General features: G+C 39.5%; 1 protein-coding gene across 1 annotated transcript in view; it reads right to left on the reverse strand.

Moving 5' to 3' along the window:
* The window catches only part of TENT4B (terminal nucleotidyltransferase 4B), a 42,094-nt gene that overhangs the window by 20,189 nt on the left and 5,091 nt on the right, over positions 1-16,814 (reverse strand). Inside the window, exon 2 of the mRNA XM_088062348.1 lies at positions 15-138. Within this exon, the coding sequence (XP_087918474.1) occupies positions 15-138 (124 nt within the window). The remainder of the gene's footprint in view (positions 1-14; positions 139-16,814) is intronic.

The following is a 16,814-nucleotide window of genomic DNA, read 5'->3' on the forward strand; positions in this document are numbered from 1 at the left end:
AGTGTCCTACTCACATCTGCATTAGGCCAGAGCTCCTTGATAACATTTTCTATTCTGTTCACCACTTCCATCCGCATTCTCTCTTCTTCAGGTCTGGGAGACATATACTTATAAAAGTCAATGATTTCTTCATGAAGACTAAGAAAGAAAAAAAAAAAGAAAGAACAAAAAGTCATAAAAAAGCCCACATGCAAATAAGTATTAACTATTCTAACCAAATATGCTTTTTAAGCTCCTAGTTCCTAATTTTGTTAAGGGATAATTTTGGAGCAGCATGCAATTAAAAAAAAAAATCCACATTCACAACACATTGTAGCATTTAGTTCCACCTTAGCTTCTTATTGCCAACAGGTCAATATTGCCCTTGATTTGCTGAAAGCATGGAAGCAAATCTAAATCCAAGTGCCTTCAATTCACATTGAAAATCACACTCTATTTTAACGGCAGCATAACACAGAAATAGTTCAGTCTTCAACTATGAACACAGCTGTAGCTCTGAGTACACACTTCACAAAAATTTAAACAGGAGGTTTTTAGCCAACACTTCCTAGTCAGCCCCTTGGCACCAGGCAGGGAGCTTCAGGCAGCAAGCAGTCTGTATTCAGTACCACGCTTGCAAAAGTTGACAGTAATTGTACCAGTACTACAGCTAGCAAAACTACTTCTTTTACTGCTTATAGAAGTCACATAAACTAAAAATGTACTCTCCCCCCGCAACCCCAGAAAGTAAGTAGTACACATGCAGCAGCAGTTGCTCAGAAGAGTAAGTGACTGATGGATGGTTAACCCATATATAATTTACCATATTACATGTGTTTTTCATTTGTCAGTAAGTTATGTTTAGCTTGCCTGTAATGAGAGTTGAAATAAAAACGTCTTCATACAGTGCTACAAATTTCTGTGCTTCTGTAGTACCAGAAACACATCATCAACTTGACTAATAATGTAATTCCAGGCACAGAGTAACTAAATTAATTGCATTTGTTTCCTGCAATGACCATTACAGTAATAGCTAGTTATCTTTTAAGAATGTATTGTTTCTAGTTACCAAGTACAACTGCATCTTTCATTAAAGCTCCGAAGGACCACCAGAAGAGAGCAATTTATTAAGACCAAGCCCTTAGCTGAGATGTGGGATCTAATGGTTCCCTACTGCACACACACTTAAATAAATCAAATGTTAATAACTGGAAGCTGTATACAGGTGTAAACAAAACTGATTAAAATATCCGACAGTTGTGTTTAACAGAGTCAGAGCAGGGAAAGAACTCAAACCACCTGTGTTAAATTCTTCCAATACTGCAGTTTTATGAACAACAAGCTTCTATCTCTCCACCCCCAAGTTAGGGGAACAGTCACAAAAGCCTGGCAGCTTGTGGTGGCCACCACCATGACTCTCTCTATAGATAAGGCTAAGATAAAAACTCCTCTGACAGAGAAAATATCTTACCTCCTCCTACAGCTGCTTTCTTGCTTTTCCTTGGAAGCTTACATCCTGGAGCTACTTACACCCTACATCACACTGACTACTCTGCCTTCAGCTTCTCAGCCATCTCCTGTTCTTCTCTTCACTGCTATTCCATGTGTTGGCATTTAAACTTTCTTACCGTTATCTTCCCAGCACAAGTACTGCATTCAGGTGAGAAGTATGTGATAAAGGACACATTGAGCACTCCAAAGACCAAGTTCACTGCCAGTCACGTGACTGAATCACTAATTTAGTTTCCACATGCTTGACCATGAATCTAGCTTTCAAAACCAGAAGCAACAAGGAAATGGGAAAAGCCCCAATAATTAAACTCCTGAAAACAGAAATTACTTATCAACTGTAATTTGGTGAACCAGCTTCCAGGAAGACCTGGGAGTCAAGGTCTGTCTTTAGGGGGTATACAGTGGGGAACTGATGAAGAAACACTGCCCCATTTCTGCCTCTGCTCCTCTGGACTAGCTGGAGCAGACTGGCTACACCTGCAAGGCACACGATTTGCCCCACAGCAGTGTTTTCAGCAAGGACTGAATGGCCACATGCACTGCAAGCCACAGGAGCAACACCATGTTGTCTGAGAGCACTGAATTGCATGAAACATGCTGGGATGGTACCAAGGGAGTATCTGTAGGGAGAAATTCATGCGTGGCACAGCACAAGTCCATGCTGTCCATCAGTAGAGGGCCCAGCTGCTCCTGGGCTCACACTTTATGGGAGTTAATTGTTGCCCTGTCCCATTAGGGAACTTGGAAAGAACAAGGCAATCAGAAAAGAGGTCCCCAAAGTGCACAGAGAGCCAAGCCATACAGTTGATACTGCAGTTCTCAGGGCACTGCTCTTTATTAACTCCACTGACACTCTTAATCCAGATAATTATATCAATTGGTGCATTCTTTAGAAGCGCATAAAACAACGATGTTGTCAGAACCAGATGTATTTATTTTTCTAAACACAAATAACAGATGTCTGCATTTCTTTGAATAGGATCCTTCTTATTCTTAGGTAGTCATGAAAAGCTTTGTGGCAAAACAAAAAATTATGCTACGTACAAACACACGTTACGCATGCACAGAATGTTAGTAAACACTGCACAAGTAGAAAAAAAAGAAATCTGAACTTTTTCAATGATAGAAGAAAGCCTTTAAGACTACTAGAGAGAGTTCTCATTGGCACTCTGTTGGAAATAGTACAGACATATCTGTGTTTCATCTGCTGTAAGACTGCCTGCTGCCAGGACCTCCTGCCTGCACAGAGCCATGGTGTGCAGAATGCAGGCAGAAGCTACAGGAGCCAGAAGACAACACCTGGATCCATATTTCCCTGCCCAATAATAGGCTGCTGCCAAGAAATAAGGGAATGATTAATTAAAGCTAAGACAAACAGAAGTAGGCACACGTGAATTTCAGAGCAGTACAACATGACTTAGAGGTGTGACTCCAATTAATGTGGAGTTAACTCATACTGTATTGAAAATTAAAACTCAATGTTATTCACTCTCTTAGTCAACATCTATTATAGTCACTGTTTTTCAAAACAATTTATTAGGATTAATGGAGTCTGTTTACAGAAGTCTCTAGTGAAATTTTCTATATTTAGCCAAAATGAAGATCAAAGAGACTGAGATGTTCTTTTTGGCATCGTAACAGTATTTTATTATTTAATTATTTAATACCATTACATTCATCAGTAATTTCAGATAGAAGTCCTTAAAAGGAGACTTGTTTATAGACGGAAATTACACTGCTATAAACTTGATTTCACTATTGAAAGGTATTTCATTTGGCTTTATAGTCATACTGAAGCATACCCAAAACATACTTAGGATGTTTGGAGATGGAGAGAATTCCCTGCCATACATAAGGGCATTAGTTTGCTGGGTTTTTTACAGCAAATAGGAGTGAACAAGTTGGTCCTTGTCCTGTACTTCAGGAAATCTTAATACATGGGGAAAAATAAAAATAAAAATAAAAGTTCTCTTACACTTTCTCTAAACAGGTTCAAAAACAAAGTTCTACCTGTATCAGATCTGTTTTCAAGTCTGGTAAGCTGATTCCATCAGAATTTCACAGAGAGAATAGAATTATAGAGAAGCCACTCAATTTAATTTCATGTTCAGCTGAGAAGGACAGTGATGCATCATTAAAAAATAAACTATAGCTGCGAAAGTTGTAATGACAAGAATGACTTCCCATGGTAACATCACTGAATAGCCCCACGAGGAACACAAGACTGTGAGACTCAAGTCTTTTAGGTGAAAAGTCACAGCTTTTGTGAAGTGCAAGCACTATGGAACATAGTATTTACATTACTCTCTTAGTTCAACCACAGCTTACTTTATTTTGTAGCATAACTTGTGGGCTCTGAATGTAGAACTCAGGAATCTCAAGGCCCTTTATGTAAGATGTTGTTCTGGAGTATGACTCTTGCTGCACGTCTGGCAATCAATTAAAAAATTATCACGTATGAACAAAATGTCATTTCTGTTTGATATGCAGAGCACACAGGTAACGTGGCCAAGCACATACACTTGATGTGTGCACTTCAGCTTCCTGACACCTAAACCAGCACAACTCTCTCCTGCTGCAAGTCCAGAACTGGAACCAAGAGTGACACTGGGAGGGACGTCACACTATGAAACACAACTGGAGATACTACAAGTGTCACCTCCCTGCACTCAGGGAATGCAGAATAAATGAGCAGCCCGTTGTCCTTACAGATTGTGGCAGCTTGAAGGAAGCCAACCTGACTGAACCAGTGCCCAGGGCTCAACAGCCACACCAGCAGCTGCCCTGTGCGGGATCATTCCCTCAGTCCCCACTGTCCTGAGTAGCTGAGCAGCAGAGCCCAGTCCTGGCTAAAGCAGAGCCCAGTCCTGGCTAAAGCAGAGCCCAGTCCTGGCTAAAGCAGAGCCCAGTCCTGGCTAAAGCAGAGCAGCCAGCAAGGTCAAGATCATTCTGATCCATTTTGCTTAATCACAGGATAGCAGTTAAGTGTTCCTTTGTGTGTCAACACGCCCTATTATACTAACCAGAATAATTGGTTTTAATCAAAAAAATTCCTGCTTTGGTCATTCAGGAATTCTGCTATACTTCCACTCTCCTCTGGCTCCTCTTTATTCTTCATTTCACAGGAGAAATTATGCAGGCATGCATGTTCTAATTTCTCTCATCAGGGCGTTACCCATGGCTTCTGCTCCAACTGTTCAAAATTCTGTTCATCCATCCCAAACAGCTTCTCTGCCTTGGGCTTATATATTCCTTTGCACATAACAGGCTATTTGCAACGTCACTGAAGATGATTTAAAACAGTGGATATCTACTATACCCAAAAAGTTGTCTAGTGCTTGTGCACTACAGATTAGTTTTGGTAGGATTTCTGAAGGAAGTTTCATTTGCAGAATGATGAAAATCTAAATTATTTAGAAACTCTGTGGATGGTGGGCTGAAGCAAGCAGTGAACACACAGGTGACTTTCATCTTCCCAAACTCTATACTTTATGAATTTAAGGGGTATTTCCAATATCATCCTGCAGCACTAAATAAGCCTTTTGTATTTGAGTTTTCTTTGGATAAATAATTCCTAAAGGACAGTGTTTAATTGCCCCTATCATTTGAAGTCTTCTCTGGACTAAAAAAAAAACCCAAAAAACAAAGGAAACAAGGATAAATACTGTAGAATTTCATTATTATAATTGTCTTAGGAGAAGAATGTGAAGGAGGAACCTGAGGTATTTTAACCACTGAAAGTACCAACACTTAAGAATCCAAACTGCATCCATCCCTTCACTCCCAAAAAGAAAGCCAGCATTGCACAAAAGAGAGAGTAACTTCAGTTAGAAGCCTCCAAAGGTATTTTACTAAGAAAAAGATGGTACTGGTAAATTCTGCCAAAACTTCATAAATTTCATGAACTAAATAAAGCTTTTACCCCTACCATTCATCACCTACTTGGTTCTGAAATAGTTTTGAACAGCAGCTGTACTAAGGTAAAGACAAAGAGAGCCCAATCCTCACTCTCCCCCTAACAATTGTATCGGGGAACTCAACACTTTCCTAAATTAACCTTCAATTTTAACACTGATCTTCCACAAGCTTAATACAATATCCTCTAGATTACTATTGCCATCTACATGTGTTGAATAATGAAGTACGAACAACAGCAGACACTGTAAAGATCACAAATTATTTTCCCACCTACAAACTCAGGCAAAACCAAAGAGTCCTGAAGGGAACAGTAAATATGAAGCATCTGCTGAGGTCCTTTCCCTATCACCTGGGCCTCCATAGCAGACAAATCCTTTTAATATTTGCTGGCTTAAGCTACTGAAAAAAAACACTTAACTGCATTTGCAGGTGATTTAATATGCACTTAGGTTTCATGGTGACTGACACATCAGTCCTCATAAGAAAATAAAATTATGCATAATAAAGGGAACAATTTTCAAAAGCCTCAGAGACTTTGACCATCAATTTTTATATCCTTAGTTACTGAACCATATCAATATATTTTAGGTCACATAGTATTCGTATTTTGAGACACATATGCCCTATGGGAGCTTTAAAATCCAACATCCCAAGACATATCCATAATAGCAACCTGACAAAACCAGGAAAGCCTAAGGAGCTGGGTTTTTGATATCACATGTTTTTTCTTCAGTTCACCTATTTGAATTACAGCTTCACAGACCATCTTTTCACAGTTTACCTAAAAACAGACATACAGAAAAAAACAGGTATTTCACTGCCATATGATTGCTAAACATCACCAAAAATCAGGATATCCACTGTATAAACAGTTTCTTAAGGTGCAAATTCTCCAGAATTTCCCTTTGCAGACAGATAGGCAAATGAGATTTCAATCTGTTCCCATTCATTATAGGCCAGGTGTGTGTTACCACTGCCTGGCTTCCCAGACACAGGGTCTGTTATAACAGGATTACACAAACCAACCTAATCCATCCAGGGCAAAGTTAGCCAAGCTAAATCCCCCACCTTTATTAGTTCAGGTAAAGCAGCCACTTCTGAGAGCTGTGGGGAGTCCCTGGAGGAACCCTAAGCCCCCTCAGATGGCAAAAGGTGAAAAGATGCAAGCAGAACTCCTTCAAAGGCCATAGCTACACCCAAAAAAACCACCTCTGGCAACCACCTCTGGTAGCTTTCAGTGTTTACCCAAGAACAGCTTGCCCTTTCTATCTCATATTTGTTGTCTGTAATTGCAGAGTAATTTGCAGAATTGCCTTTTAGGACCAAAGGAGAGCAAAATTTCCACAAATATGTAAATGATTTAGGAACCTGATCTTGTTTTCAGGACTAAAGTTGTTTGGAATTAATGTAACCATGCTGATACTGAGTTTTGAAAACAAGGAGATAATTTGTTCACTTCCACCAATTATGATGGACTGATTATGCACATTTCTTCAAAAACTGTGGAGAGAAAAAAAAAGGCACTAAATTTACACTACAAGACCTACACTTTCTGTCCTGGGCAAATACTTGGAAGCCTATTTCTTCCTCCCAATCAACACCCACTGCCCCCAAATCCCTCAAATTAATGCTGTTTTTTCCACTTATGTTCTGTATTTTACATTAACTTATGTGTTTAACTGCATCATAAAAGGCACTAAAATAGCACTGCATTGTGGAAACAGCACAGTGTAATATAGACATTAAAACACTAGACAAAGAAGAAATATGGACAGTTCCTTTTAATTATTTAAACTGGTATCTCTATCTTTCCAGTTTTTTATTTTATAGACCCTTTGTTTTAATCAGCATGAGTGCTCTCTTCTTTAAACTGATTTGAGCTACTTCTAGCAAAAATTTCCAAGTATATTCTTTAGTCAAGAAGTAATGTAACTGACTCTTTTCCTACCAAGGTAAAAGTGAGTATTTTTTGTCTGTTTATAAATTTCATTGTGTGCTTTGCCTTCCTAAAACACACTTTTTCCTACAGAAACTTGTCTTTCAAGAGGGGGAAAATCCTACTGAACTTTAATTATAAATCAGATATTTGAATTAGTCCTACCAGTAAGTGATTTGAAGTGTAACTCGGCAACTAATCCACTGGCTTTTAAATCCATGCCATATGCATGCTCAGTCTTGCTCTTTATTTTTGCAGCATTTCCTGCAAAAACATCAAATGCCAACTGGAAAGACTGTTTTGAGAAATACCCTTACTTCCCACTGCTTTTTTTTATTTTTTTTCTTTTAATCACATTGTACATAAAAACAATCTAGCTGAATCACTGCATGTGTGGGAATAATCTTCTATTTCTTCCCTGGAAAGTATCTACGTATCATCCCTCCTTTCCATCTCTGTAAGCAAGTGCTGTGAGAGTCTGTTGCTTCTCTTCCCTCAGGTGATGGAAGATGCATTTTTCTAACAGAGGAGTGGAAAAAAAAGAGAGGAACTGCTACCTCAACTGATCTGAAAGAAAACGTACTTAAAAAACAAAAGGATGAAACAGGAGAAAAAGGTTTTGTGCAGGAAAAACAAAGTGGGAAGAGCAGCAATGGGAAGAAGTTGATTTATTTCATAATGACAAAGAGTTCAACTCTAGTAATATCTAGTAATATTATCTTGAAACACCCCATTAATTCTAACAACTCCTACAGAAGACAGCCACACGGTTTTCCTTTAGCTCACTTACAAAACAGTGTTAGGCTGCTGGAACAGTTGCACATACAGACTACGCAGTTTGCAACATCATCATTTAAAATACATATATATTTATTTTCGAAGCTGTAAAGTTCAACTGTTAGTATGCACTTTGTATATTCTGGAATTACAGCTTCAGGTAAATTTCCAAACATTTAAAACCACAGAGAAGTTGAAGGTATCTTTTTCCTACAGTGGGGAATTAGTAACTCCTCAGCCTGCCAATTCCCTTTACTTAAACAAGTAAAAAGACCAAACAGCAGTTTGTAAGCTTTTTTTTAAAATAAGAGCTTAATAAGTTAAAGTAACTATCAGTATCAACTGTACTTCATCAGTACTTCAATTAGTATTAGCTAAACTTTCCCAGTAAAATGGCAACATTTGGGTTTGTGTTAAAGCTGTAACAAAAGCTACCGCTACTAAATTGCTGTAACACAGAAATAGCCCTGAACCCCTCTGAACCAGCACAACAGGTACAAGCAGGGAGTTTTAAAACAAATAAAGGTCTATCACATCAGTTCAGCAAATCACACCAATGGTGTTACTATTAAACCAAACCAGAAGGAAACAGCAGCTCAGGTAATCTGCCTTTCTGTCTGTCTCCATAAAGCCAGGCAGCACAGATCTTTATACAGCTCAAGTATATTGCTCCTGTTTTGTTAGTGTAGTAAATATTATCACATAAACAAATAATCTGTGACCTTCTGATAACTGGTAACACATGCTGTCTGGGCAGAGGTGAGACTAGTACACTCCCAGCAGACTGATGAGCACTGCTGGTGGATAACAGGCTTGGGAAAAACCTCCCCCTGAAAAATCTGATGGGAGCAAGAAAAGAACCTGCAGCACAGACCTTTGCCACCACGTGCACAGCAGCAGGTCACCCAACAGGAAGCCTGGCAAGCCTTGCACAGGATTTTCTCACACAAAACCAAGTGGAGAAAACTCTACTTCCACATACACAGTGGGTTCTGCCGGACAAATATTCTTGTTTATGACTTTATTCGACTTGAAAGATTAGTTAAATGAAAGAATGGAGAGCAATGTAATTATTAGCTCCTGTCTCCCTCCATCAGAGTAGGTTTACATTTTCAAATGTCCACTCCAAACAAGCCCACACCAGTCCCTTCCCCAGGAAGGGACATCACCACGATGCCAGGCTTACCCTGGCCAGGACAAAAGGCAGTTTGAGGTGCGGGTTCCCACCGGTGGCTGGTGCTGCCGCAGATCAGTTACGCACCCTGAGCGTGCTGTGCTTGCTCCAGAAACCCTCTGCATGTCCATCTGTGCAGCAAACCTGCTTTGTAACTGCTCAGTAGGCAGGGGAACCAAGAACACAATAAAACTATGAACACCTCTCCTTCAGGAACATGGGATCAAACTAAAAATCATTTAATATAAAATTATTAACTCAAATAACTAGCCACAGTTGCAGTTCGTTAATAACTTTTCAGCTCCAAAATAGAAACATTTTCAAATTAAATTTGAAGTGCCACTATGCCACCTGGAAAGTCAATGCAGATTTCCAAGTCTTTCCAGCATCTTCTTGTATTCACAGCCTTTTGGATGGTGGGTTTTTGTTTTTGGTTTTGTTTTGTTTTGTTTGTTTTTTTAGACGAGGGGTTTTTGCACAGCATTTTGGAGCATTCAAGTAATAAGAAACTGAGCCCCAAGTTACTTTGCTACATTTCCTATATCAGAAGTATTCAAAACTTCTTATGAAAATATCTGAAGCTAGCAGTTACAATTAAAAGCGCAAGGCTGAGTTTGTAGGTTTGTCTTGCGTTGCAATGCAAGACGTAACCAAAAGTAAGTATTCTATTAGCAGCTGTTAAAACCAGGTGGGGCAGTGTTCTTTACCTCTTCCACCACCCATCCTCCCACCAGAGGGAAATCTTCTGTTAATGGGCCATTGGTCTCACTGCAGGACTGATAAAATTACATCATCCCATTGGGAGATGCTCCATCCATGGGGAGGAGCCAAGCATTCCTACCTGGATATAATCTGAGACTGAACACCACAGGCAGCCTTTGTCCTCTGCATTCCCACAGGAAGACCAGACTGTTCTACACCACCACTGGACCTTCAGAGGAAAACTACACCCTTCTACAGGATCACTGCCTAAACAGAACCACGTCTGTCACTCCAGGAGAACTGCAGCCACCACTTAATGGGACTGCTACCAACACCCTGACCAACAGTGTCAGGTTGTACTCTGGCTCTGTCAGTGTGGTTTTTTGTACCACTGCATTTTTATTTTGATTTTCCTAGTAAAGAACTGTTATTCCTATTCCCATATCTTTGCCTGAGAGCCCCTTGATTTCAAGATTATAATAATTTGGGGGGGGATTACATTTTTCCATTTCAAAGGAGGTTCCTGCCTTTCTTAGCAGATACCTTTTCAAACAGATGTCTTTTCAAACAAAGACAAGGTTAAATTTCTATTCCCTGAGCAAAATGGAGAGTGACTCCAAGTTACCTGTTTTGAAACAAGTTTATCACCTGTTTATTACTTGTTACTTTGGTGATACTCTGATACAGTACTAATACAAGTTTAGATGCACTGCTGTCATACCTAGGCAAAATTAGAATCACAGCTGTAGTTCCCTCTCTCACAACCAAATTCTTAAAAGCAACTGCAGTGGGTATACTTTGAATGAGGAGAAATAATCACACCTACTATGGCAAAAGTATAAGGAACATTTCAGGTAACTTTACTTTGATGAATTGTTATCTTTACAGTATGGGTGTGTACAGTGAACTATATTCAGATTAAACAAGGCAGTTTTGGGACTCATGATGCAGTATTATGCTCCCTTAAAGGTACATATTAGAAACTGTTTATACTCTGATTTGTTCTCTTCTCCTCATATACTCTTACTTGCAAGGCAGGATGCACAGGTACCAGAAATACTATGGGCTGGGAGCAGTAACACTGCAAAGTATTTTGGGAGTCAACAGCCTCCATTTGCTCTACTTACCATCCCAGGATAGAAAGCTACAAACAAAAACAAAAAAGGACACTGCCTAAGCAGATCACAAAAAAATATCTCCTGTGGTCACCTCAATCAGCCCAGTGATAGATGTAAACTTAAGAGTGTCTACATCATGAACTGCAAAAAATGCTGCTTCTTCTTCTATTGTAGGTGACAGATCTCATCCTTCCAAGTACCCAGAGAAGTTGGTCTCTGACTAACCCTGTGGGTCAAACCATGGGTTTTATTTTCTTTATTTCCCCTGAAGCTTCAGCTAGTAGATCTGTCAGAAAACTACTGATTAAAAAATGAGAAGAAAATACTAGACAATACTGCACTGAAATACGTCCCATGAATCCAAATTGTTAAAAGACCAATCCATATGGAAAGACAACTTAGTAAAGATTTTGCACAGCTACCTCAATTGCTGGGACATAAAGACAGAAGAATCAGTCCATGATGGGAAATGGGGGAGTTTTAATGGTCTCACTCAGACCAAGTATCACCAAGGTGACTACAGGAACTCACTCCAGGATGGGGCATCCCTGGCATGGCACACCTGCTCACACCATCAACATGTGCACTGACACATTTGTGCACAGTCTTTCAAAAGAAGTAGCAAATGTGGAGTGAGAGGCTGTGAGGAGCTCTCAGAAACACCCTCAAGATTCATCCAACTACTTGCTGGAACCAGTCTCTAAAAATAATTTGAAGATTATGTAAAAGTGTCCTGTGTACCCAAAAAATGAGTAGAAGATGCAACAGTGACCAGTTGTAAGACAGGTATAAGAGGGTCGCTGTGAGCTCCACAAACTGCAGAATCAACAGAAACTGAAAGAGCATGTTTCAGCATGCCTGAAGCAGGTTTGCTTCAGAGGAGCAAAGGCTGAAGTGAACTATTTCAGCATATAATGTTCATTGTCTTGCTGCCTACAGGCAAATACCACACTGCGCAAAAAAACAACGGAAGAAGTTTGTTAGTATTCTTTTTTACTCCTAGGTACTTCTATGCCAGCAGCTGACACTGTTACTTACTACCATTGAAACTTTATCTTTTACCAACTGTATGTGCCCTGTCACATTTGTCCAGATTGTAACAACAGCAGTCTCAGAAGATCATTGGTTAGTTCAAATTTAGATAGAAAAACAATGCAAATTATGTACAATGTAATTACAAGAGAGCAAAAGAAGCAGGACAGTACTTTCTTTCTGCCTCATCTCAAAAACTATCCCCTTATAAGAGGCAATCTAACAGCTTGATGAGGCAAACTTCTCTTCCATCTGACGCTGGAAGCAGAGGTGCATGTAAAGAAGCTGCTTACCTCAATAACAAATTAGTTCTTCAAGGCAAAAATCAACATGAAAATTTTCTCATGTGAGCACCTGCCAAGTATGACTACTATGGTAGTCATGCCCCATGGATGAATGAGCATAAGATACTGAGTCTGAAGCACAACCAGAAGGCTGGGTATATAGATCTTCAAACATATGAGTTGAATCACCCAACTGAAGAATGTGACAGAACAAAGCAAAAATTAAATAAAATTAACCTTAGGACCTAATTTTTTCAGCCTGACTAGGTACTGCGACCTAAGACTTTGATCTGCAATCATGACCATTACTCAGATCAAGACAGCTCCTTCACCACACTGTGTTTAACTCAATACTTTAACTGGCAAAAGTGGAAAGCTTCCTAACCAGGAGTGCCTCTGAATATGTAAGAGATAAAGCCAGATGCAAGGCACAAGTCCTTCACACCACTTTCAGAAATGATATGCATACTCTAGATTAAAGCCAAAATCTTACTGAGGGATAAGGGGGAGGAATGCAAATGCATAGAAAGGAGTACTTTTTATAACAACCCGTTGAAACAAAACAAACAAAAAAAAGCCCTCAAAACCAGAACAAAAACCACTTGCTTTTTGTAGCACATAGGAAAATATAGCTGTTCCTGAAGTAACATAGGAAGTGAACAGCTCTAAAATTAACAGTGAGAATTAAGAAAGCTTAAGAAAGTAAGTTATCACACTTCCTCAGTCTAGCTTAAACACAGCATCAAGGGGTCAGGCAAGATCAACAAGCTCTGATTAAGGACTCCCTGTCTTCAGACTATACACACTGACTCCTAACAGAAAGATCAACACCTTAGTCATCACTCAAACCACAGCACAATATTCCTGCATGCTGTATTTTAAAGGACATTTCAAGAAGGGCTTATCTATACTTAATATTTGTGATAGGTTAATGCAAGTTCTTTCAGGTGTTACTGCATCCATAAACAAAGTAATTGTAAGAAATCACATGATACTTTCAATGAGTGTGCTTAAATGTAACCGAAAGTCAATCTAAACTGAGTGAAGGTAATGAACCCATGCTGCTACTCGTCTATACCCCTCTCACTTACCATAGAATACTACCCTCATTTCCCTGATTTGGAAGTTTCTAGAGGACTTTAATGTTTGAACTTGTCCCTTGTTATAGTCTATTACTTGTAGAATCACAATACGATTTCCTCCACACTGTCTTAACATCTTCAATATAGTATTGGCTACTTCTCCCCTAAGAGATCACACTGACAAGACAGAAGAATGAGGTGCACAAACACTGACTTTGATTTTATGCCTCTGCTACCATTGCTGTCCAGTAAAAATCCTAAAAAATGCAATGCAAAACAAAAAAATTGCACAATGCACGCAATGCAGTACTGTAATGCAGAATACCATACCATATAGCCTTCTCAAGAAATTGTAGCAAGACTGTGCCTCTTTCACTGAACATCATTTTGGAATAATTCAGATGTAGATGTCATATCATGAAGAATGTTATAAGACTGTCAGAGAAGCTGATCTGAAATGACGGCTGCCAAATAATCTTAATTGTCATTATGGAAGGAAGAAAATTAACAGATGTTGCATCCCAGCATAAGACAACCCCAGCCTCAGTCAGGCAGCCAGTCCATCCTCACTCTGAGCTGCTGTTCTAGAGCTGCCCTCCCACCTGTGATCCACCTTGAGAGCTTAGCAGCCCCAAGGGACACAGTCAGTGTGGCTCAGTCTCACACAGACTTTGTGACACAGCTTTAAGGGTCAGGAAGACAACCTTCAGGGACAGGCAGTATCAGAAGAGCTGTGCTGAATGCAGCAATACTGATACCTTGACTGCACAACTAAGACACAACACACCAGTATCACCAATACAAAGTTACTGGGAAGATTTATACCGGCTCTAGTGATCTGTAGGAGAGTTCTGTACAAACCTATAAACAAGAGTTCTGCTCCCTTGATTCATGTCTGTCTCTTGTTTTGATACCCTAAGTTCGTAGTATTGCCAGAAAAAATTCCTGCTGTCTTATCTACTGCCTGAAGTTACAAAATGATTAAAGTTCAAATTGTTCCTGCTATAGCTATTTGCAGCCTAGGAAAAACATCTGAAGCTCGTATTGCGTTCATCAGTTTTCCTCTTTTTCTTGTTTACAGAAATATTTCCTTAGCCACTATTTCTAGGCAAAGGCACAGAAAGTAATAAGCAAATACTCATGACATTTTGAGCACTCTTTCGCAGTTCATCCAAAAAGATAATTAAAAAAGACAAACACTCATAATTTAAGAATTCCCAGCATGTTCAAATAATAAATTAACATTCCAACTGCCCACTAAGAACGGCAATAGCATTTACTTGCTTATAATATGTATTATGCATTATTTTCACTAGTTGTGCTGCTCTATCACTACCAGCACAACTCCCTCCCTCAACACAACACCTAAGCTGGCTCCAGGCTGCATTCTGCTCCTGCTGCCAGTTCCAACATCCAGCAAGGACAGCACAGGAACCACTATTTTACATCACACATGACATAAACAGAAATATTTGAAGCAACAGTCATCTCTAAAATTTTGGCATATGCATGAGCACATACACTATATTGAAAGATGTGTTCAGAACCCCCACGTGATGAGATCAATAAAAAAGAAATATTTATTCCTCTTATTGCCCATTCTATCATTTTAATATTAAAGTTAAGCACACAACTTCTGAAAGTTCTATTGCAAAGTGAATTCCCAAAGTGAAAAACAGACTTTACATGTTAATTTTAAATAAATTACTAGAAATGGCCCAGGAACAAAGTATAATATGGAGATAGCAGAAAAAAAATTAAAGGGGTGAAAACAGCAATAATGTACTTTCATGACACAGGTCTCCATCTATCTGGTTCCTAGAACTGACAATATGATACCAGGCTTCCTGAAACTGACCTTATGCTACCAGTTTGACAATTAAAAAATAAAAGCTATAACCCAAACACAGTTTAAGATAATACTAATAAGATTCAGGGTGAACATATCCTAATTCTTCAATGCATACTGCTGCATAAAACACACAGTGGCTCTTGGGAATCAGCAAGCACACAAGAGGGAATGACACACTCTTCCTATTACTTAATATAGACATCTCCATCTACCAAAAAAAGTCTGCCAAACTTCTGTTCCTTATATAGCCACTCCAAGGTATATAGGTATCCAAGCCCCAAATGAAGAATGAATCGGAGAAAACAGAACAGTTCACAAGAATGCATCCACACACTTTTCCCTTGCACATGCAGAAATCGGTAGCCTCTGAAGTCCTCCTTGAACTGTTTAAACAAATCATGCAGAAATGTCGGCCCTATTCCAAAATCCTGCAACCTCAGATAATACTGTTATATAATATTCACCATATATTTCTCAAAAGGTTTCATCAAACTGCCTTTAGTCTGCATCTTCATCCCTAGTAAACCTTTTCTCTCTGCCAGCCCTTCCAAACGAAGTAATTTCTTACTACAGGAGGCTGTGGGGAAATACCGGTTTCACTTCCATAAAACCCAGCTGACTGCCTCCAAGAGCTGCACAAGCTGTCACAAGGGTACTGCCAGGACGGTGCTGTGGCATGACTCAGGACAAGACAGAGAGTGACAGTGGATCTCATCAGACGGCTACAAGAAAAGGATCTGCACTCCAGTCACATCCGTGCACTTCTACCTCAAAGCCAGCACACGCAGCTACGGAGACAGCACAGAGAACTGCTCTAGGAGGCTTTTTCAGGAACCAAGCAGATTTGCTTCTATGGATTTTTCCAAATAACTCTTTATTACATGTGATGTACACAGTGAATTCACCTGTAGCCTGTGCTTTAATGTATGTGAGTTCATCAAATCCAAAACACATACGACTATTCTAACAGAGGATGCATGAAGAAGTCATGCACACATCTTGTTGTTTCACCAGAAGTCTGCACAAAGGTGTCTGTTTCACCTAATTAAGCTTTTGTGTCAAGTAACATAACAGTAAATCAGGTAACAACCCTGCATTTGATTTAAGCACTTAAGAGTACATGATGAAAACCAACACAAATTATTAGGATTTTACCAGATTTCCCTAAGTCAGACATTCCAGCTGGTTTTACATTTTGCTGGAGGTTCACAGACTTGCTCTGCTCACACAACACTCAGCTCTTTCTGTCTGTGCTCCAGCCCACATAGAAATCATGGCTGATACCATGCAAGGGCCTGAACTAACAGAGCTAAGGACAAGCAGGGTTAAGTTATCACAGGCAGACAGCCACCTTAACATGGCTGCATGTCCTCTGGCCAGCCCACACCTGGGACAATGGGTTTGTGTCTGCCTTAATGCACTTTGCTTCTTTCAAAAATGAGACTAAA

The sequence above is a fragment of the Pseudopodoces humilis genome, chromosome 14, assembly GCF_049639895.1.
Source record: "Pseudopodoces humilis isolate 2021_Gansu_Grassland_sample_001 chromosome 14, ASM4963989v1, whole genome shotgun sequence".
NCBI lineage: Eukaryota > Metazoa > Chordata > Aves > Passeriformes > Paridae > Pseudopodoces > Pseudopodoces humilis.